General features: G+C 43.9%; 1 protein-coding gene across 1 annotated transcript in view; it reads left to right on the forward strand.

Annotated features, from left to right (window-relative positions):
- The window catches only part of LOC128689485 (chordin-like protein 2), a 468,423-nt gene that overhangs the window by 167,162 nt on the left and 278,266 nt on the right, over nt 1–22,995 (forward strand). The window contains exon 2 of the mRNA XM_070086387.1: nt 691–800. Coding sequence (XP_069942488.1) covers nt 691–800 — 110 coding nt within the window. The remainder of the gene's footprint in view (nt 1–690; nt 801–22,995) is intronic.

Here is a 22,995-nt window from a genome sequence, read left to right on the forward strand (position 1 = left end):
GCAGATTTTGGGAATCCAAGTGCTTCTTAGCACTTGGATTCAAGAGTGCTTCTCAGCACTCTTTCAAAGATTTTAATGTTGTGGGACGTTAGAGCTATTGGTCTATAGTTCTTAGTTAATGTTTTGCTGACTAATAACTAGTGTAACCTAACTTATAACTAGAGAGTTACCTAACTCATAACTAGAGTTACTCAAGCAATGTTGCTTAATTAGTAACTAGAGCATTACGTGACACATAACTCATGATGAGTGTGGCGTTATTCCAGTGTTTCACTGAAAACAAAAACTTGAAAATTATTCTTCACAAAATACTGCAAGTCAGTAGGGAAGTATCTCCATAACGATGATACCTGATTATGATTATGCAATTATGTCTCACGAAATCGTAATAATACGATTGGAACCAAATCACGGAACGGGTGAGGTTTGAAACCATGGTCTGGAGTTTCACGACTCACTCGCCATGTTCAAACCCCACCCGTCCCGTGTTATTTTTTTTTATAAAATAATGTATTTAAAGCTGCATATTATTGTATTAGTGTCACTTAGGAAGGCTGGACACTGGCTTGAGCCTTCAGCATGTTTTGCTATGACCCACACGGGTTTAGCTCCTCACATTTAATGGGGATGTTGTTACTAAGATGTGTATGTGTTTCTTTTCCCACCACCCTCTTCGGTGATGGTACACAGTTGAATGTGGATGTCGGATGACGGGCAACGAGTACCAGGCGGGTGACGTGTGGCATCCACGCCTCCAGAATGCTAACTCCAACTACTGTGTCACCTGTCGCTGTGTCATGGTAAGTATGTGTGGCTCATGTGTCACCTGTCGCTGTGTCATGGTATGTGTGGCTCATGTGTCAACTGTCGCTGTGTCATGGTAAGTGTGTGTGGCTCATGTGTCACCTGTCGTTGTGTCATGGTAAGTATGTGTGGCTCATGTGTCAACTGTCGTTGTGTCATGGTATGTGTGGCTCATGTGTCAACTGTCGTTGTGTCATGGTGAGTATGTGTGGCTCATGTGTCAACTGTCGTTGTGTCATGGTATATGTGGCTCATTTGTCACCTGTCATTGTGTCATGGTGAGTATGTGTGGCTCATGTGTCAACTGTCGTTGTGTCATGGTATGTGTGGCTCATGTGTCACCTGTCGTTGTGTCATGGTATATGTGGCTCATTTGTCACCTGTCATTGTGTCATGGTGAGTATGTGTGGCTCATGTGTCAACTGTCGTTGTGTCATGGTGAGTATGTGTGGCTCATGTGTCACCTGTCGCTGTGTCATGGTATGTGTGGCTCATGTGTCAACTGTCGTTGTGTCATGGTATGTGTGGCTCATGTGTCAACTGTCGTTGTGTCATGGTGAGTATGTGTGGCTCATGTGTCACCTGTCGTTGTGTCATGGTATGTGTGGCTCATGTGTCACCTGTCGTTGTATCATGGTGAGTATATGTGACTCATGTGTCACCTGTCGCTGTGTCATGGTATGTGTGGCTCATGTGTCAACTGTCGCTGTGTCATGGTATGTGTGGCTCATGTGTCACCTGTCGTTGTGTGATAGCATGTTACTCTTAGTCTCTCACATTTACTCTCGCACACTCTTGACCCTCACACTCTCCATCAAGTTCATACTCTCACACTCTCCATTATTACCATTACATTCTTATTCTCGCACTCGCATTATCACACTCATCTTCAAACTCGCCCTCACACTCACACTCTCATCTCTCACACTATGTTGTGATACATAATTGCAACTGATAATTTCATGACACTGAACCACTTTAAAACAAATTTTAGACACAAGAAGATGAATGTGCTTTTTTCTTGCTTATATGAAATCCTAAGCTGATGATAGATTGTTGTCACATGGACCAGCTCTGTCAAAGAAACGCTTTTAACGCGGCTAATTAAATAAAACACTTAGGTAAAACACATACAAATTTCTACACAGACTGTGTCACAAGTCAGATGTGTCTGAGGATCTTGCAAAGGATTTACAGCCTTTAAAAACGTATTCATTTACCAAATCTGGAAAAACACTTACCAAGGTATCAATTACTCAACAGATGATATCATTCAAATATTGATATTTTATTTCCAAATGTACACCTTATACTGAGAATATTTATCAGTCTTCCAGTTACTGTTGCTGAGGTATAACACTGTTGAAGTATTCTGTGCTTAGGTCAACTCTGTGTAAGAGATAACTAAACATAAAAGTGTTCTTGCTGTGGAAGCTTGTTTGGCAAGCAACTTAATTTTAATAACATGACTGATCTGTTTATTATTCATGAAGTACGAAGAATACTTTTTGAGCTGTCGCTAAACTCAGCTGTCTTTATATTAAACAGTTTAACAGCCTGTTGTTATATTACTGTGGTTTTTACATGTTACTAATTTCAAGTCTTCTTATGAGTCAATTTTTTTTGTTAGTGTCACAATTATTTGCTAAATATTTTACTTTTCAAATCTCCGGGTTTACAACTTTTTATTATTTAAGTGTTGTGATCAGCAATATAAATTCGAAAAATTATTACATTTTATTTTATTTCATTAAAAAGAAAGTTGGAAAGACACTGTGGGTATTTATTTTCGGTAGAGGAGGAGTGGAAGGGCCGAGAGTGTGCCTAGTGCCGGGCCGAGAGTGTGCCTAGTGCCGGGCCCAGTTTGGCTGGTTATGCCTCTGGTACAAATACAAACCAATGAAACAAAATAACATTATATCCAGTGCTGAATATCGTCCCGACAGAGAAAGCCAGGAAGAAGATGTCCTTTCGTATGATGAAATTAAGGTAAACTGTAGGAGTTGGTGACTAAATGCACTAAATGTGAACTGGAGAACTCTATCCGCTAACTTAGAGGCTGCCACACTCAACAACGTGATTGAGGACTACCTTAACTCAAACTATCACCTCAGCTACTTGGGGCAGCAATAATTTGTACTTAGTTCAGACCACAGATTGTGCCCTCAGTCAACCATGCGAAGTAAGAGAGAGAGAGAGAGAGAGAGACTAGAGAACAGAGATCACATCTTTCGAGTCAAAATAAACGGTAAATATGTAATAAACAATAACACTAACACGGTTCCCACTTACATAACAGCTAACTTGGATTACATATATTAATAACGGAAACGGAATCCAACTATTAAATTCAGATAATGCAGAGGAAATGTAGAGCAAATTCAAAATAACAATTCTAAGAATCAAAATATTCCGAATATAAAACATGCAAAACGATGAAAGTCAGGCTGGTTGACAAGATCATAGACACACACACAAAAAAACGCATAATGCATATAAGAAATATAAACCTACTGGTTTTCTCTAAGACCATACTAACTACATACGATTACAGAAAGAATACAAGAAAAGAATCAGAAATGTTAAACATGAACTGCACAAAACATCAAAAATAACCCAGAAGAATTGTTCAAACACGTCAGTGGGACAAGAGGTAAAAGCAACGATGGAGCCTTTAACTAGCGATAATGACAGAATATCACACAACAATAAGGATGTCATGTCTATACATGACATTTACAGCTGAACACCAACTTCCTGAGACAATTTTTTTTTTTCATAGACTGAAACCGACAGACTAAGTGCTGACGAAATAAATAACTAAGACATAAAACAATACTTGGAGAAGACGAACATTAACGAAGATGTGGATACAAAACAAGACTGTGGATACAAAATCAAGAATATGGATATAAAATCAAGACTGTGGGTACAAAAATCAAGAATACGGATATAAAATCAATGCTGTGGATACAAAAATAAAAAATATGGATACAAAATCAAGGTTGTGGATACAAAATCTCTTAGCCATTATCGATAATATCTAACAAGTCATTAGAGAAGGGAATATGCTAATGGACACTAGCAAACGTTACTGCCATAATTAAAAAGGAGAATAAGACTCGTGCCCTCAACTACTTAATTTTCTGGAACATAACTTGATAACCTGAAACCAACATGAATTTCGCAACAAAACATGTTTGATTAACATACTCGAATTTTTCAATAATATATACAAAAACTGTGATGAAAGAGCCTCAACATTAAAGTATGTGGTATGGCAGACAAACTTCATGTCTTGTGTAAAAAAAAAAAGTGACTGGCTCACGGACAGAAAGTAGTGAGTGGTGCTCAACGAAGACGTGTCGAATGGCTTACCGTGAAGACTGGGCTTTCCCAGAGATCGGTCCAATCCTCTTCATGATGTACATAAATGATCTCCAGGTAAAGCTTGGAACCAAGATAGCAAAATTTCTGGATGGCACCAGACTGGGAAAAAATTCAGCATTTGAAGTAGACTGAGTATTCAATTATCCAGACAGGTTGACGCTGTGGTCAAAGTCGTGGAAGATGAGTTTCAACGTAGACGATGTAACAATCTCAAACAAGAACATAAAATGTTTTGCAAAAAACTAACTGAAACAAAAAAGGAAAGAGACACTGGAGTAATTATAAGTAACATCGTCGAAAGTACCAAGCAATGCCTCTCTGTGCGCAGATAAGACATTAGTCATAGCAAGAAACTGGTTCTCCATAATTCACTTCTAAGACCGCATCTTGAATATACTGCCAAGTTTTCATCTCCAAATTGTGTAAAAGCTGAAGATATACAGAAAAGGGCGCACATAAGAGATACCATCACTCAGAAGCAGTCCTTATGATAAAAAAAGAGTCAAAGCATTCAATCTTTTTCATCGCAGGAAAAGGAGACTACGAGATCTCATTCAGACCTTTAAGATTGTGAATGGCTCTGACACACTCAAACAGAGAGAACTATATGAAGTGCTGAATGAGTCCATCACCTGAAACAACGGAATGAAACTTTGAGGCAGAAGATGCAATAGGAACATTTGAAAAGGTTTTTATGCAAACATAATCATAACACAATGGAATAAAGTGGTCCGTTAATGTTGTAAGCGCGAAGACAAATACAGTCGTTCAATAAGCAGCTGGACAAGCACTTTACAAGTATAGGACTCAACTGCACACACCACAGAGGGAGGAGTTGTCAGAGCTTTCAGGACCTATATGCTCGTGATAAATCGATCAGTCAAGATTACTGGGTCAGCGCAAATTGTTATGTTAGAAAATGTGATGATACGTTACAGTGACCAGCAAAGTATATGGCATGGTGAGGGAGGACAGGAAGATGTTGCCTAGTACATTCAATAATTCACTCAACTACTTATTAAACTAAACACTAAACTTCCACTAAACCTACACAAACTGTCATATACGTTCAAAAGAAAAAACAGTCTGATGTCAGCAAATTTCTGTTGCTTGTTCAGCAACTGCACCAGGACGATCAGTTGACAGCAGGGGAAGCGAGTCAATAATAGTGGTAGCGGTAGAAGTAAAGAGTTGTGATAGTCATAGCAGAACTGGTGGTAACCAAATGTAAAATCATGGGTACACAGCTCTGTGGGTGGCAGTAAAGTAACAGGAATAGTTAAGATATTAAGAATAGTAACAGTACTAATTTAGTAGAGGTAGTTGTAGCCCATGTCTTCCATCCGGTTACATTTCTCTTGTAAATTCAATGCCAATGTTTCCAGTATGGTGTAGTATACTTCTCCCAGTTTTATGCCAGCAGTGCCTGGACGAGCAGAGGGTGGGGAGTTTTTTGCTTGTGTATCTTTGACTCACAAACACATGGATAGATAGTTCTCAGCAGGTAGCCTCAGTGTGCACTTTCAAGTACTCTGCTGTCTGTCTTTCCCACATACTAGTTGAAGCAAGTAACCTTATTATTGTGCAAGACAGGTATACAATACCGAGGGCACTGTTATTACATTATTATTATTATTATTGTGAGGCGGTAAACCCGTGTGGATCATTCAGCAGGAGTGGTTGCGGCTGGCTAGTGCGTATGCTACTGGTGAGAGGGAGGTGATACTGCGGCGGCCAGCCAGCCAGCCAGCCAGCCAGCCAGCCAGCCAGCCAGCCAGCCAGCCAGCCAGCCAGCCAGCCAGCCAGCCAGCCAGCCAGGCAGCCAGCCAGCCAGCCAGCAAGCCAGCCAGCCAGGCATCCAGCCAGCCAATCAGCCAGCCCCTCATAGACTCACTTTAACATTAGTCTTACATGATAACTTTCTCTATACTAAAACCTGTGTAACTTTAACATTATTATTATATTTATGGGACAACATTAAACCACCCATAGGAGTCATACATCGCTTGGGGAATGGTTAGAGTAGATACAATTCATTGGATTAAGAGCCATTCACTTCCACTGAGGGTACTCCTGTGAGGGGTTTACTTTAGCAAATATTACATTTAGTTTACCCCAGCAAGAATACTTAATACCCATAGCATTTTTGTAGCTAAGCTACAGAAATGTCATAAATGTTGGACTATTTAACTTATCACCAACACAGCTACAGACACCTACACTACCTACAGGCAACTGTGGGGGTCAATGCCCCCGCGGCTTGATCCCATATCAGACCTCCCAGTTGACGGGCTGATCAATCACTGTTGATGCCTAGCCGCACGCCGTCCAACATGTCAACCATAGCCCAGTTGATGAGGAACTTATCAAATTTCTTCTTCGTAATTTCTCTTGTGTGAAGGGAGGCTGTTTAAAAGTCTTAGTCCTTTTGTGGATATTTTGCACCGTATGGCGAGCCTTATGGTTTTATATGGAACGTTTCCGGTGTCCAGGTTAGGGACCAATGCCTCCAGAATTTTCAGGTGTAAATTAACATGATGTATCTTTTTTCGCTTACTTGCCAAGGAGTGCCGTTCAATTGACTTCGGGCGCTCCCAGTAATTTAGTTGCTTCACTGTATTTATATGGGCAATGAGGGTTGTCTGTACATTCTCTAGATCTGCGATTTCGCCTACTTTAAAAAGGGGTTGTCACAGCACAGCAACATTCCATTCTGGCGAGAACAAATGACGGAAAGATAATCATTGGTTTGGTATAACTTTTTCGAAACTTCTAGTTATTCAATCTATCATATTAGTTGCAGTTGTGCTAAAAACATTTTATAATCCTAGAATATAAGATCTAACATTATCACGCCTACATCATATACATTAGTCTTTCGCTCTACTGAGTGATTTGAAAATGTTTTGTATATTCCATTCTAATTCATAATTCCTCAGTCCTTCCTTAGCCGATTAATTGAAATTTGTTAACGTTGAACATCATTTTGTCTCCTGTGGCCCAGTGGAAGACCTGGTAACTGTCAGCTTGATTTTTTAATGTGATTAACGAAATATATTTCCTACTGTGAGTCGATACAACGAGATATGTCTTACCATATATGTCTGTATTTCTTTACATAAGTAGAGAAATACAGACACGTTACTCATCAGAGATAATGAATAAAACATACACACACACACTGCAACATCTTATTCATCACAGATGATCTATCGGTATAGAAGCTACTTTAAATGACCAACAGTTACTGTTCATGTCAGAGTTAAGACGCAGACGAGCACAATGTGGTTTCTGTACATTACAGTGTAGGTGGAACTAGTTCCTGTACACTACAGTGAAGGTAGGACAAATTAGTTCCTGTACACTACAGTGTAGGTGGGATAACTTCCTGTACACTACAGTGTAGGTAGAGCAAGTTAGTTCGTGTACACTACAGTGTAGGTGGAACAAATTACTGTATATCACAGTGTAATGAATGGTTTTGAAAACCGACAAGTTGAAGAATTGAGACACTTATACAACACATGGGAATCTTTATTGAAGAAACCTTTCTTTAATAAAGATTCCCATGTGTTGTAAAGTGTTTCAATACTTCAACATATCACAGTGTACACAGTACTAGTTCCTGCATATTACAGTGTAGACAGTACTAGTTCCTGCATATTACAGTGTAGACAGTACTAGTTCCTGCATATTACAGTGTAGACAGTACTAGTTCCTGCATATTACAGTGTAGACAGTACTAGTTCCTGCATATTACAGTGTAGACAGTACTAGTTCCTGCATATTACAGTGTAGACAGTACTAGTTCCTGCATATTACAGTGTAGACAGTACTAGTTCCTGCATATTACAGTGTACACAGTACTAGTTCCTGCATATTACAGTGTAGACAGTACTAGTTCCTGCATATTACAGTGTAGACAGTACTAGTTCCTGCATATTACAGTGTAGACAGTACTAGTTCCTGCATATTACAGTGTAGACAGTACTATTTCCTGCATATTACAGTGTAGACAGTACTAGTTCCTGCATATTACAGTGTAGACAGTACTAGTTCCTGCATATTACAGTGTAGACAGTACTAGTTCCTGCACATTACAGTGTAGACAGTACTAGTTCCTGCATATTACAGTGTAGACAGTACTAGTTCCTGCATATTACAGTGTAGACAGTACTAGTTCCTGCATATTACAGTGTAGACAGTACTAGTTCCTGCATATTACAGTGTAGACAGTACTAGTTCCTGCATATTACAGTGTAGACAGTACTAGTTCCTGCATATTACAGTGTAGACAGTACTAGTTCCTGCATATTACAGTGTAGACAGTACTAGTTCCTGCATATTACAGTGTACACAGTACTAGTTCCTGCATATTACAGTGTAGACAGTACTAGTTCCTGCATATTACAGTGTAGACAGTACTAGTTCCTGCATATTACAGTGTAGACAGTACTAGTTCCTGCATATTACAGTGTAGACAGTACTATTTCCTGCATATTACAGTGTAGACAGTACTAGTTCCTGCATATTACAGTGTAGACAGTACTAGTTCCTGCATATTACAGTGTAGACAGTACAAGTTCCTGCACATTACAGTGTAGACAGTACTAGTTCCCGCACATTAGTGTAGACAGTACTAGTTCCTGCATATTACAGTGTAGACAGTACTAGTTCCTGCATATTACAGTGTAGACAGTACTAGTTCCTGCACATTACAGTGTAGACAGTACTAGTTCCTGGATATTACAGTGTAGACAGTACTAGTTCCTGCATATTACAGTGTAGACAGTACTAGTTCCTGCATATTACAGTGTACACAGTACTAGTTCCTGCACGTCACAGTGTAGACAGTGCTGGATCCTGCACATCACAGTGTAGGCAGTACTGGTTCCTGCACATCACAGTGTAGACAGTGCAAGTTGCTGCACAACAGTGTAGACAGTACTGGTTCCTGCACATCACAGTGTAGACAGTACTGGATCCTGCACATCACAGTGTAGACAGTACTGGATCCTGCACATCACAGTGTAGACAGTGCAAGTTGCTGCACAACATAGTGTAGACAGTACTGGTTCCTGCACATCACAGTGAAGACAGTACTGGTTCCTGCACATCACAATGTAGACAGTACTGGCTCCTGCACATCACAGTGTAGACAGTACTGGCTCTTTCAAATCAGTGTAGACACTACTGGTTCCTGCACATCACAGTGTACACAGTACTGGTTCCTGCACATCACAGTGTAGGCAGTACTGGTTCCTGCACATCACAGTGTAGACAGTACTGGTTCATGCACATCACAGTGTAGACAGTACTGGTTCTTGCACATCAGAATGTAGACAGTGCTATTTGCTGCACAACATAGTGTAGACAGTACTGGTTCCTGCACATCACAGTGTAGACAGTACTGGTTCCTGCACATTACAGTGTAGACAGTACTGGTTCCTGCACATCACAGTGTAGACAGCACTGTTTCCTTCACATCACAGTGAAGACAGTACTGGTTCCTGCACATCACAGTGTAGACAGTACTGGTTCCTGCACATCACAGTGTAGACAGTACTGGTTCCTACACATCAGTGTAGACAGTACTGGTTCCTGCACATCACAGTGTAGACAGTGCTAGCTGCTTCACAACATAGTGTAGACAGTACTGGTTCCTGCACATCACAGACTAGACAGTACTGTTTCCTGCACATCACACTGTAGACAGTACTGGTTCCTGCACATCACAGTGTAGACAGTACTGGTTCCTGCACATCACAGTGTAGACAGTACTGGGTCCTGTACATCACAGTGTAGACAGTACTGGCTCCTGCACATCACAGTGTAGACAGTACTGGTTCCTGCACATCACAGTGTATACATTACTGGTTCATGCACATCACAGTGTAGACAGTGCTAGTTGCTGCACAACATAGTGTAGAGAGTACTGGTTCCTGCACATCACAGTGTACAGTACTGGTTCCTGCACATCACAGTGTAGACAGTACTGGATCCTGCACATCACAGTGTAGACAGTACTTGCTCCTGCACATCACAGTGTAGACAGTACTAGTTAAGGCACATCACAGTGTAGACAATACTGGCTCCAGCACATCAGTGTAGACAGTACTGGTTCCTGCACATTACAGTGTAGACAGTACTGGGTCCTGCACATCACAGTGTAGACAGTACTGGCTCCTGCACATCACATTGTAGACATTACTGGTTCCTGCACATCACAGTGTAGACAGTACTGGCTACTGCACATCTTAGTGTAGACAGTACTGGTTCCTGCACATCACAGTGTAGACAGTACTGGTTCCCACACATCACAGTGTAGACAGTGCTGGTTCCTGCACATCACAGTGTAGACAGTGCTGGTTCCTGCACATGAAAGTGTAGACAGTGCTGGTTCCTGTACAACACAGTCTAGACAGTTCTAGTTTCTGCATATCACAATGTAGAGTACTTGTTCATGAACATCACAGTGTACACAGTGCTGGTTCCTGCACATCACAGTGTAGACAGTGCTGGTTCCTGCACATCACAGTGTAGACAGTGCTGGTTCCCCCACATCACAGGGTAGACAGTGCTGGTTCCTGCACATCACAGTGTAGACAGTGCTGGTTCCTGCACATCACAGTGTAGACAGTGCTGCTTCCTGCACATCACAGTGTAGACAGTGCTGGTTCCCCCACATCACAGGGTAGACAGTGCTGGTTCCTGCACATCACAGTGCAGACAGTGCTGGTTCCTGCACATCACAGTGTAAACAGTGCTCGTTCCTGCACATCACAGTGTAGACAGTGCTCGTTCCTGCACATCACAGTGTAGACAGTGCTGGTTCCTGCACATCACAGTGTAGACAATGCTGGTTCGTGCACATCACAGTGTAGACAGTGCTGGTTCCTGCACATCACAGTGTAGACAGTAATGGCTCCTGCACATCACAGTGTAAACAGTACTGATTCCTGCACATCACAGTGTAGACAGTGCTGGTTCCTGCACATCACAGTGTAGACAGTGCTGGGTCCTGCACATCACAGTGGAGACAGTGCTGGTTCCTGCATATCAGTGTAGACAGTGCTGGTTCCTGCACATCACAGTGTAGACAGTACTGGTTCCTGCACATCACAGTGTAGACAGTACTGGTTTCTGCACATCACAGTGTAGACAGTGCTGGTTCCTGCACAACACAGTATAGACAGTACTGGTTCCTGCACATCACAGTGTAGAAAGTGCTGGTTCCTGCACATCACTGTTTAGACAGTGCTGGTTCCTGCACATCACAGTGTAGACAGTGCTGGTTCCTGCACATTACAGACAGTGCTGGTTCCTGCACATCACAGGGTAGACAGTGCTGGTTCCTGCACATTACAGTGTAGACAGTGCTGGTTCCTGCACATCACAGTGTAGACAGTACTGGTTCCTGCACATCACAGTGTAGACAGTGCTGGTTACTGCACATTACAGTGTAGACAGTGCTGGTTCCTGCACATTACAGTGTAGACAGTACTGGTTCCTGCACATCACAGTGTAGACAGTGCTGGTTCCTGCACATCACAGTGTAAACAGTACTGGTTCCTGCACATCACAGTGTAGACAGTACTGATTCCTGCACATCACAGTGTAGACAGTGCTGGTTCCTGCACATCACAGTGTACACAGTACTGGTTCCTGCACATCACAGTGTAGCCAGTGCTGGTTCCTGCACATCACAGTGTAGACAGTGCTGGTTCCTGCACATCACAGTGTAAACAGTACTGGTTCCTGCACATCACAGTGTAGACAGTGCTGGTTCCTGCACATCACAGTGTAGACAGTACTGGTTCCTGCACATCAGTGTAGACAGTACTGGTTCCTGCACATCACAGTGTAAACAGTACTGGTTCCTGCACATCACAGTGTAGACAGTACAGGTTCCTGCACATCACAGTGTAGACAGTGCTGGTTCCTGCACATCACAGTGTAGACAGTACTGGTTCCTGCACATCAGTGTAGACAGTACTGGTTCCTGCACATCACAGTGTAAACAGTACTGGTTCCTGCACATCACAGTGTAGACAGTACTGGTTCCTGCACATCACAGTGTAGACAGTCCTGGTTCCTGCACATCACAGTGTAGACAGTACTGGTTCCTGCACATCACAGTGTAGACAGTACTGGTTCCTGCACATCACAGTGTAGACAGTACTGGTTCCTGCACATCACAGTGTAGACAGTACTGGTTCCTGCACATCACAGTGTAGACAGTACTGGTTCATGCACATCACAGTGTAGACAGTACTGGTTCCTGCACATCACAGTGTAGACAGTACTGGTTCCTGCACATCACAGTGTAGACAGTACTGGTTCCTGTACATCACAGTGTAGACAGTACTGGTTCATGCACATCACAGTGTAGATGGTATTGGTTCCTGCACATCACAGTGTAGACAGTACTGGTTCCTGCACATCACAGTGTAAACAGTACTGGTTCCTGCACATCACAGTGTAGACAGTACTGGTTCCTGTACATCACAGTGTAGACAGTACTGGTTCATGCACATCACAGTGTAGATAGTATTGGTTCCTGCACATCACAGTGTAGACAGTACTGGTTCCTGCACATCACAGTGTAAACAGTACTGGTTCCTGCACATCACAGTGTAGACAGTACTGGCTCCTGCACATCACATTGTAGACATTACTGGTTCCTGCACATCACAGTGTAGACAGTACTGGCTACTGCACATCTTAGTGTAGACAGTACTGGTTCCTGCACATCACAGTGTAGACAGTACTGGTTCCCACACATCACAGTGTAGACAGTGCTGGTTCCTGCACATCACAGTGTAGACAGTGCTGGTTCCTGCACATGAAAGTGTAGACAGTGCTGGTTCCTGTACAACACAGTCTAGACAGTTCTAGTTTCTGCATATCACAATGTAGAGTACTTGTTCATGAACATCACAGTGTACACAGTGCTGGTTCCTGCACATCACAGTGTAGACAGTGCTGGTTCCTGCACATCACAGTGTAGACAGTGCTGGTTCCCCCACATCACAGGGTAGACAGTGCTGGTTCCTGCACATCACAGTGTAGACAGTGCTGGTTCCTGCACATCACAGTGTAGACAGTGCTGGTTCCTGCACATCACAGTGTAGACAGTGCTGGTTCCCCCACATCACAGGGTAGACAGTGCTGGTTCCTGCACATCACAGTGCAGACAGTGCTGGTTCCTGCACATCACAGTGTAAACAGTGCTCGTTCCTGCATATTACAGTGTAGACAGTACTAGTTCCTGCATATTACAGTGTAGACAGTACTAGTTCCTGCATATTACAGTGTAGACAGTACTAGTTCCTGCATATTACAGTGTACACAGTACTAGTTCCTGCATATTACAGTGTAGACAGTACTAGTTCCTGCATATTACAGTGTAGACAGTACTAGTTCCTGCATATTACAGTGTAGACAGTACTAGTTCCTGCATATTACAGTGTAGACAGTACTATTTCCTGCATATTACAGTGTAGACAGTACTAGTTCCTGCATATTACAGTGTAGACAGTACTAGTTCCTGCATATTACAGTGTAGACAGTACAAGTTCCTGCACATTACAGTGTAGACAGTACTAGTTCCCGCACATTAGTGTAGACAGTACTAGTTCCTGCATATTACAGTGTAGACAGTACTAGTTCCTGCATATTACAGTGTAGACAGTACTAGTTCCTGCACATTACAGTGTAGACAGTACTAGTTCCTGGATATTACAGTGTAGACAGTACTAGTTCCTGCATATTACAGTGTAGACAGTACTAGTTCCTGCATATTACAGTGTACACAGTACTAGTTCCTGCACGTCACAGTGTAGACAGTGCTGGATCCTGCACATCACAGTGTAGGCAGTACTGGTTCCTGCACATCACAGTGTAGACAGTGCAAGTTGCTGCACAACAGTGTAGACAGTACTGGTTCCTGCACATCACAGTGTAGACAGTACTGGATCCTGCACATCACAGTGTAGACAGTACTGGATCCTGCACATCACAGTGTAGACAGTGCAAGTTGCTGCACAACATAGTGTAGACAGTACTGGTTCCTGCACATCACAGTGAAGACAGTACTGGTTCCTGCACATCACAATGTAGACAGTACTGGCTCCTGCACATCACAGTGTAGACAGTACTGGCTCTTTCAAATCAGTGTAGACACTACTGGTTCCTGCACATCACAGTGTACACAGTACTGGTTCCTGCACATCACAGTGTAGGCAGTACTGGTTCCTGCACATCACAGTGTAGACAGTACTGGTTCATGCACATCACAGTGTAGACAGTACTGGTTCTTGCACATCAGAATGTAGACAGTGCTATTTGCTGCACAACATAGTGTAGACAGTACTGGTTCCTGCACATCACAGTGTAGACAGTACTGGTTCCTGCACATTACAGTGTAGACAGTACTGGTTCCTGCACATCACAGTGTAGACAGCACTGTTTCCTTCACATCACAGTGAAGACAGTACTGGTTCCTGCACATCACAGTGTAGACAGTACTGGTTCCTGCACATCACAGTGTAGACAGTACTGGTTCCTACACATCAGTGTAGACAGTACTGGTTCCTGCACATCACAGTGTAGACAGTGCTAGCTGCTTCACAACATAGTGTAGACAGTACTGGTTCCTGCACATCACAGACTAGACAGTACTGTTTCCTGCACATCACACTGTAGACAGTACTGGTTCCTGCACATCACAGTGTAGACAGTACTGGTTCCTGCACATCACAGTGTAGACAGTACTGGGTCCTGTACATCACAGTGTAGACAGTACTGGCTCCTGCACATCACAGTGTAGACAGTACTGGTTCCTGCACATCACAGTGTATACATTACTGGTTCATGCACATCACAGTGTAGACAGTGCTAGTTGCTGCACAACATAGTGTAGAGAGTACTGGTTCCTGCACATCACAGTGTACAGTACTGGTTCCTGCACATCACAGTGTAGACAGTACTGGATCCTGCACATCACAGTGTAGACAGTACTTGCTCCTGCACATCACAGTGTAGACAGTACTAGTTAAGGCACATCACAGTGTAGACAATACTGGCTCCAGCACATCAGTGTAGACAGTACTGGTTCCTGCACATTACAGTGTAGACAGTACTGGGTCCTGCACATCACAGTGTAGACAGTACTGGCTCCTGCACATCACATTGTAGACATTACTGGTTCCTGCACATCACAGTGTAGACAGTACTGGCTACTGCACATCTTAGTGTAGACAGTACTGGTTCCTGCACATCACAGTGTAGACAGTACTGGTTCCCACACATCACAGTGTAGACAGTGCTGGTTCCTGCACATCACAGTGTAGACAGTGCTGGTTCCTGCACATGAAAGTGTAGACAGTGCTGGTTCCTGTACAACACAGTCTAGACAGTTCTAGTTTCTGCATATCACAATGTAGAGTACTTGTTCATGAACATCACAGTGTACACAGTGCTGGTTCCTGCACATCACAGTGTAGACAGTGCTGGTTCCTGCACATCACAGTGTAGACAGTGCTGGTTCCCCCACATCACAGGGTAGACAGTGCTGGTTCCTGCACATCACAGTGTAGACAGTGCTGGTTCCTGCACATCACAGTGTAGACAGTGCTGGTTCCTGCACATCACAGTGCAGACAGTGCTGGTTCCTGCACATCACAGTGTAAACAGTGCTCGTTCCTGCACATCACAGTGTAGACAGTGCTCGTTCCTGCACATCACAGTGTAGACAGTGCTGGTTCCTGCACATCACAGTGTAGACAGTGCTGGTTCGTGCACATCACAGTGTAGACAGTGCTGGTTCCTGCACATCACAGTGTAGACAGTAATGGCTCCTGCACATCACAGTGTAAACAGTACTGATTCCTGCACATCACAGTGTAGACAGTGCTGGTTCCTGCACATCACAGTGTAGACAGTGCTGGGTCCTGCACATCACAGTGGAGACAGTGCTGGTTCCTGCATATCAGTGTAGACAGTGCTGGTTCCTGCACATCACAGTGTAGACAGTACTGGTTCCTGCACATCACAGTGTAGACAGTACTGGTTTCTGCACATCACAGTGTAGACAGTGCTGGTTCCTGCACAACACAGTATAGACAGTACTGGTTCCTGCACATCACAGTGTAGAAAGTGCTGGTTCCTGCACATCACTGTTTAGACAGTGCTGGTTCCTGCACATCACAGTGTAGACAGTGCTGGTTCCTGCACATCACAGTGTAGACAGTGCTGGTTCCTGCACATTACAGACAGTGCTGGTTCCTGCACATCACAGGGTAGACAGTGCTGGTTCCTGCACATTACAGTGTAGACAGTGCTGGTTCCTGCACATCACAGTGTAGACAGTACTGGTTCCTGCACATCACAGTGTAGACAGTGCTGGTTACTGCACATTACAGTGTAGACAGTGCTGGTTCCTGCACATTACAGTGTAGACAGTACTGGTTCCTGCACATCACAGTGTAGACAGTGCTGGTTCCTGCACATCACAGTGTAAACAGTACTGGTTCCTGCACATCACAGTGTAGACAGTACTGATTCCTGCACATCACAGTGTAGACAGTGCTGGTTCCTGCACATCACAGTGTACACAGTACTGGTTCCTGCACATCACAGTGTAGCCAGTGCTGGTTCCTGCACATCACAGTGTAGACAGTGCTGGTTCCTGCACATCACAGTGTAAACAGTACTGGTTCCTGCACATCACAGTGTAGACAGTGCTGGTTCCTGCACATCACAGTGTAGACAGTACTGGTTCCTGCACATCAGTGTAGACAGTACTGGTTCCTGCACATCACAGTGTAAACAGTACTGGTTCCTGCACATCACAGTGTAGACAGTACAGGTTCCTGCACATCACAGTGTAGACAGTGCTGGTTCCTGCACATCACAGTGTAGACAGTACTGGTTCCTGCACATCAGTGTAGACAGTACTGGTTCCTGCACATCACAGTGTAAACAGTACTGGTTCCTGCACATCACAGTGTAGACAGTACTGGTTCCTGCACATCACAGTGTAGACAGTCCTGGTTCCTGCACATCACAGTGTAGACAGTACTGGTTCCTGCACATCACAGTGTAGACAGTACTGGTTCCTGCACATCACAGTGTAGACAGTACTGGTTCCTGCACATCACAGTGTAGACAGTACTGGTTCCTGCACATCACAGTGTAGACAGTACTGGTTCATGCACATCACAGTGTAGACAGTACTGGTTCCTGCACATCACAGTGTAGACAGTACTGGTTCCTGCACATCACAGTGTAGACAGTACTGGTTCCTGTACATCACAGTGTAGACAGTACTGGTTCATGCACATCACAGTGTAGATGGTATTGGTTCCTGCACATCACAGTGTAGACAGTACTGGTTCCTGCACATCACAGTGTAAACAGTACTGGTTCCTGCACATCACAGTGTAGACAGTACTGGTTCCTGTACATCACAGTGTAGACAGTACTGGTTCATGCACATCACAGTGTAGATAGTATTGGTTCCTGCACATCACAGTGTAGACAGTACTGGTTCCTGCACATCACAGTGTAAACAGTACTGGTTCCTGCACATCACAGTGTAGACAGTACTGGCTCCTGCACATCACATTGTAGACATTACTGGTTCCTGCACATCACAGTGTAGACAGTACTGGCTACTGCACATCTTAGTGTAGACAGTACTGGTTCCTGCACATCACAGTGTAGACAGTACTGGTTCCCACACATCACAGTGTAGACAGTGCTGGTTCCTGCACATCACAGTGTAGACAGTGCTGGTTCCTGCACATGAAAGTGTAGACAGTGCTGGTTCCTGTACAACACAGTCTAGACAGTTCTAGTTTCTGCATATCACAATGTAGAGTACTTGTTCATGAACATCACAGTGTACACAGTGCTGGTTCCTGCACATCACAGTGTAGACAGTGCTGGTTCCTGCACATCACAGTGTAGACAGTGCTGGTTCCCCCACATCACAGGGTAGACAGTGCTGGTTCCTGCACATCACAGTGTAGACAGTGCTGGTTCCTGCACATCACAGTGTAGACAGTGCTGGTTCCTGCACATCACAGTGTAGACAGTGCTGGTTCCCCCACATCACAGGGTAGACAGTGCTGGTTCCTGCACATCACAGTGCAGACAGTGCTGGTTCCTGCACATCACAGTGTAAACAGTGCTCGTTCCTGCACATCACAGTGTAGACAGTGCTGGTTCCTGCACATCACAGTGTAGACAGTGCTGGTTCCTGCACATCACAGTGTAGACAGTGCTGGTTCCTGCACATCACAGTGTAGACAGTAATGGCTCCTGCACATCAGTGTAAACAGTACTGGTTCCTGCACATCACAGTGTAGACAGTGCTGGTTCCTGCACATCACAGTGTAGACAGTGCTGGGTCCTGCACATCACAGTGGAGACAGTGCTGGTTCCTGCATATCAGTGTAGACAGTGCTGGTTCCTGCACATCACAGTGTAGACAGTACTGGTTCCTGCACATCACAGTGTAGACAGTACTGGTTTCTGCACATCACAGTGTAGACAGTGCTGGTTCCTGCACAACACAGTATAGACAGTACTGGTTCCTGCACATCACAGTGTAGAAAGTGCTGGTTCCTGCACATCACTGTGTAGACAGTGCTGGTTCCTGCACATCACAGTGTAGACAGTGCTGGTTCCTGCACATCACAGTGTAGACAGTGCTGGTTCCTGCACATTACAGACAGTGCTGGTTCCTGCACATCACAGGGTAGACAGTGCTGGTTCCTGCACATTACAGTGCAGACAGTGCTGGTTCCTGCACATCACAGTGTAGACAGTACTGGTTCCTGCACATCACAGTGTAGACAGTGCTGGTTACTGCACATTACAGTGTAGACAGTGCTGGTTCCTGCACATTACAGTGTAGACAGTACTGGTTCCTGCACATCACAGTGTAGACAGTGCTGGTTCCTGCACATCACAGTGTAAACAGTACTGGTTCCTGCACATCACAGTGTAGACAGTACTGATTCCTGCACATCACAGTGTAGACAGTGCTGGTTCCTGCACATCACAGTGTAGACAGTACTGGTTCCTGCACATCACAGTGTAGCCAGTGCTGGTTCCTGCACATCACAGTGTAGACAGTGCTGGTTCCTGCACATCACAGTGTAAACAGTACTGGTTCCTGCACATCACAGTGTAGACAGTACAGGTTCCTGCACATCACAGTGTAGACAGTGCTGGTTCCTGCACATCACAGTGTAGACAGTACTGGTTCCTGCACATCAGTGTAGACAGTACTGGTTCCTGCACATCACAGTGTAAACAGTACTGGTTCCTGCACATCACAGTGTAGACAGTACTGGTTCCTGCACATCACAGTGTAGACAGTCCTGGTTCCTGCACATCACAGTGTAGACAGTACTGGTTCCTGCACATCACAGTGTAGACAGTACTGGTTCCTGCACATCACAGTGTAGACAGTACTGGTTCCTGCACATCACAGTGTAGACAGTACTGGTTCCTGCACATCACAGTGTAGACAGTACTGGTTCATGCACATCACAGTGTAGACAGTACTGGTTCCTGCACATCACAGTGTAGACAGTACTGGTTCCTGCACATCACAGTGTAGACAGTACTGGTTCCTGTACATCACAGTGTAGACAGTACTGGTTCATGCACATCACAGTGTAGATAGTATTGGTTCCTGCACATCACAGTGTAGACAGTACTGGTTCCTGCACATCACAGTGTAAACAGTACTGGTTCCTGCACATCACAGTGTAGACAGTACTGGTTCCTGTACATCACAGTGTAGACAGTACTGGTTCATGCACATCAGTGTAGATAGTATTGGTTCCTGCACATCACAGTGTAGACAGTACTGGTTCCTGCACATCACAGTGTAAACAGTACTGGTTCCTGCACATCACAGTGTAGAAAGTACTGGTTCCTGCACATCACAATGTAGACAGTACTGGTTCCTGCACATCACAATGTAGACAGTACTGGTTCCTGCACATCACAGTGTAGACAGTACTGGTTTATGCACATCACAGTGTAGACAGTACTGGTTCCTGCACATCACAGTGTAGACAGTACTGGTTCCTGCACATCACAGTGTAGACAGTACTGGTTCCTGCACATCACAGTGTAGACAGTACTGGTTCCTGCACATCACAGTGTAGACAGTGCTGGTTCCTGCACATCACAGTGTAGACAGTACTGGTTCCTGCACATCACAGTGTAGCCAGTGCTGGTTCCTGCACATCACAGTGTAGACAGTGCTGGTTCCTGCACATCACAGTGTAGACAGTACTGGTTCCTGCACATCACAGTGTAGACAGTGCTGGTTCCTCCACATCACAGTGTAAACAGTACTGGTTCCTGCACATCACAGTGTAGACAGTACTGGTTCCTGCACATCACAGTGTAGACAGTGCTGGTTCCTGCACATCACAGTGTAGACAGTACTGGTTCCTGCACATCAATGTAGACAGTACTGGTTCCTGCACATCACAGTGTAAACAGTACTGGTTCCTGCACATCACAGTGTAGACAGTACTGGTTCCTGCACATCACAGTGTAGACAGTCCTGGTTCCTGCACATCAGAGTGTAGACAGTACTGGTTCCTGCACATCACAATGTAGACAGTACTGGTTCCTGCACATCACAGTGTAGACAGTACTGGTTCCTGCACATCACAGTGTAGACAGTACTGGTTCATGCACATCACAGTGTAGACAGTACTGGTTCCTGCACATCACAGTGTAGACAGTACTGGTTCCTGCACATCACAGTGTAGACAGTACTGGTTCCTGTACATCACAGTGTAGACAGTACTGGTTCATGCACATCACAGTGTAGACAGTATTGGTTCCTGCACATCAGAGTGTAGACAGTACTGGTTCCTGCACATCACAGTGTAAACAGTACTGGTTCCTGCACATCACAGTGTAGAAAGTACTGGTTCCTGCACATCACAATGTAGACAGTACTGGTTCCTGCATATCACAATGTAGACAGTACTGGTTCCTGCACATCACAGTGTAGACAGTACTGGTTCATGCACATCACAGTGTAGACAGTACTGGTTCCTGCACATCACAGTGTAGACAGTACTGGTTCCTGCACATCACAGTGTAGACAGTACTGGTTCCTGCACATCACAGTGTAGACAGTACTGGTTCCTGTACATCACAGAGTAGACAGTACTGGTTCCTGCACATCACAGTGTAGACAGTACTGGTTCCTGCACATCACAGTGTAGACAGTACTGGTTCCTGCACATCACAGTGTAGACAGTACTGGTTCCTGTACATCAGTGTAGACAGTACTGGTTCCTGCACATCACAGTGTAGACAGTACTGGTTCCTGCACATCACAGTGTAGACAGTACTGGTTCCTGTACATCACAGAGTAGACAGTACTGGTTCCTGCACATCACAGTGTAGACAGTACTGGTTCCTGCACATCACAGTGTAGACAGTACTGGTTCCTGTACATCACAGTGTAGACAGTACTGGTTCCTGTACATCAGTGTAGACAGTACTGGTTCCTGCACATCACAGTGTAGACAGTACTGGTTCCTGCACATCACAGTGTAGACAGTGCTGACCTAATGTAAGCTTCTACCGTTGTTATAACAGTTGTTATAACCTCTTCATCTATCATCTTAGTAAGCAAACATCTTCATCTATCATCTTAGTAAGCAAACATCTTCATCTATCATCTTAGTAAGCAAACATCATCATCTATCATCTTAGTAAGCAAACATCATCATCTATCATCTTAGTAAGCAAACATCATCATCTATCATCTTAGTAAGCAAACATCATCATCTATCATCTTAGTAAGCAAACATCTTCATCTATCATCTTAGTAAGCAAACATCTTCATCTATCATCTTAGTAAGCAAACATCTTCATCTATCATCTTAGTAAGCAAACATCATCATCTATCATCTTAGTAAGCAAACATCATCATCTATCATCTTAGTAAGCAAACATCATCATCTATCATCTTAGTAAGCAAACATCTTCATCTATCATCTTAGTAAGCAAACATCATCTATCAGTATCAAACTGCTGGAACAATTACAATGCTGAACCTTGATACTCCGAAACGTCTGGATGACTGATGAAGATGTTTGGATGTTTAATGTAAGATGTTTACCACAGAGTGAGTGTTACTTATCCTTCCTAAGTTATGTTGCTAACATAACATACCCGTTGCTAACATAACATACCCGTTGCTAACATAACATACCCGTTGCTAACATAACATACCCGTTGCTAACATAACATACCCGTTGCTAACATAACATACCCGATGCTAACATAACATAGTCGTTGCTAACATAACATGCTCGTTGCTAACATAACATACCCGTTGCTAACATAACATACCCGATGCTAACATAACATACCCGTTGCTAACATAACATACCCGTTTCTAACATAACATACCCGATGCTAACATAACATACCCGTTGCTAACATAACATACCCGATGCTAACATAACATAGTCGTTGCTAACATAACATGCTCGTTGCTAACATAACATACCCGTTGCTAACATAACATACCCGTTGCTAACATAACATACCCGTTGCTAACATAACATACCCGATGCTAACATAACATACCCGTTGCTAACATAACATACCCGATGCTAACATAACATACTCGTTGCTAACATAACATACCCGATGCTAACATAACATACCCGTTGCTAACATAACATACCCGTTGCTAACATAACATACCCGTTGCTAACATAACATACCCGATGC

Source organism: Cherax quadricarinatus, chromosome 18, assembly GCF_038502225.1.
Source record: "Cherax quadricarinatus isolate ZL_2023a chromosome 18, ASM3850222v1, whole genome shotgun sequence".
Lineage (NCBI taxonomy): Eukaryota > Metazoa > Arthropoda > Malacostraca > Decapoda > Parastacidae > Cherax > Cherax quadricarinatus.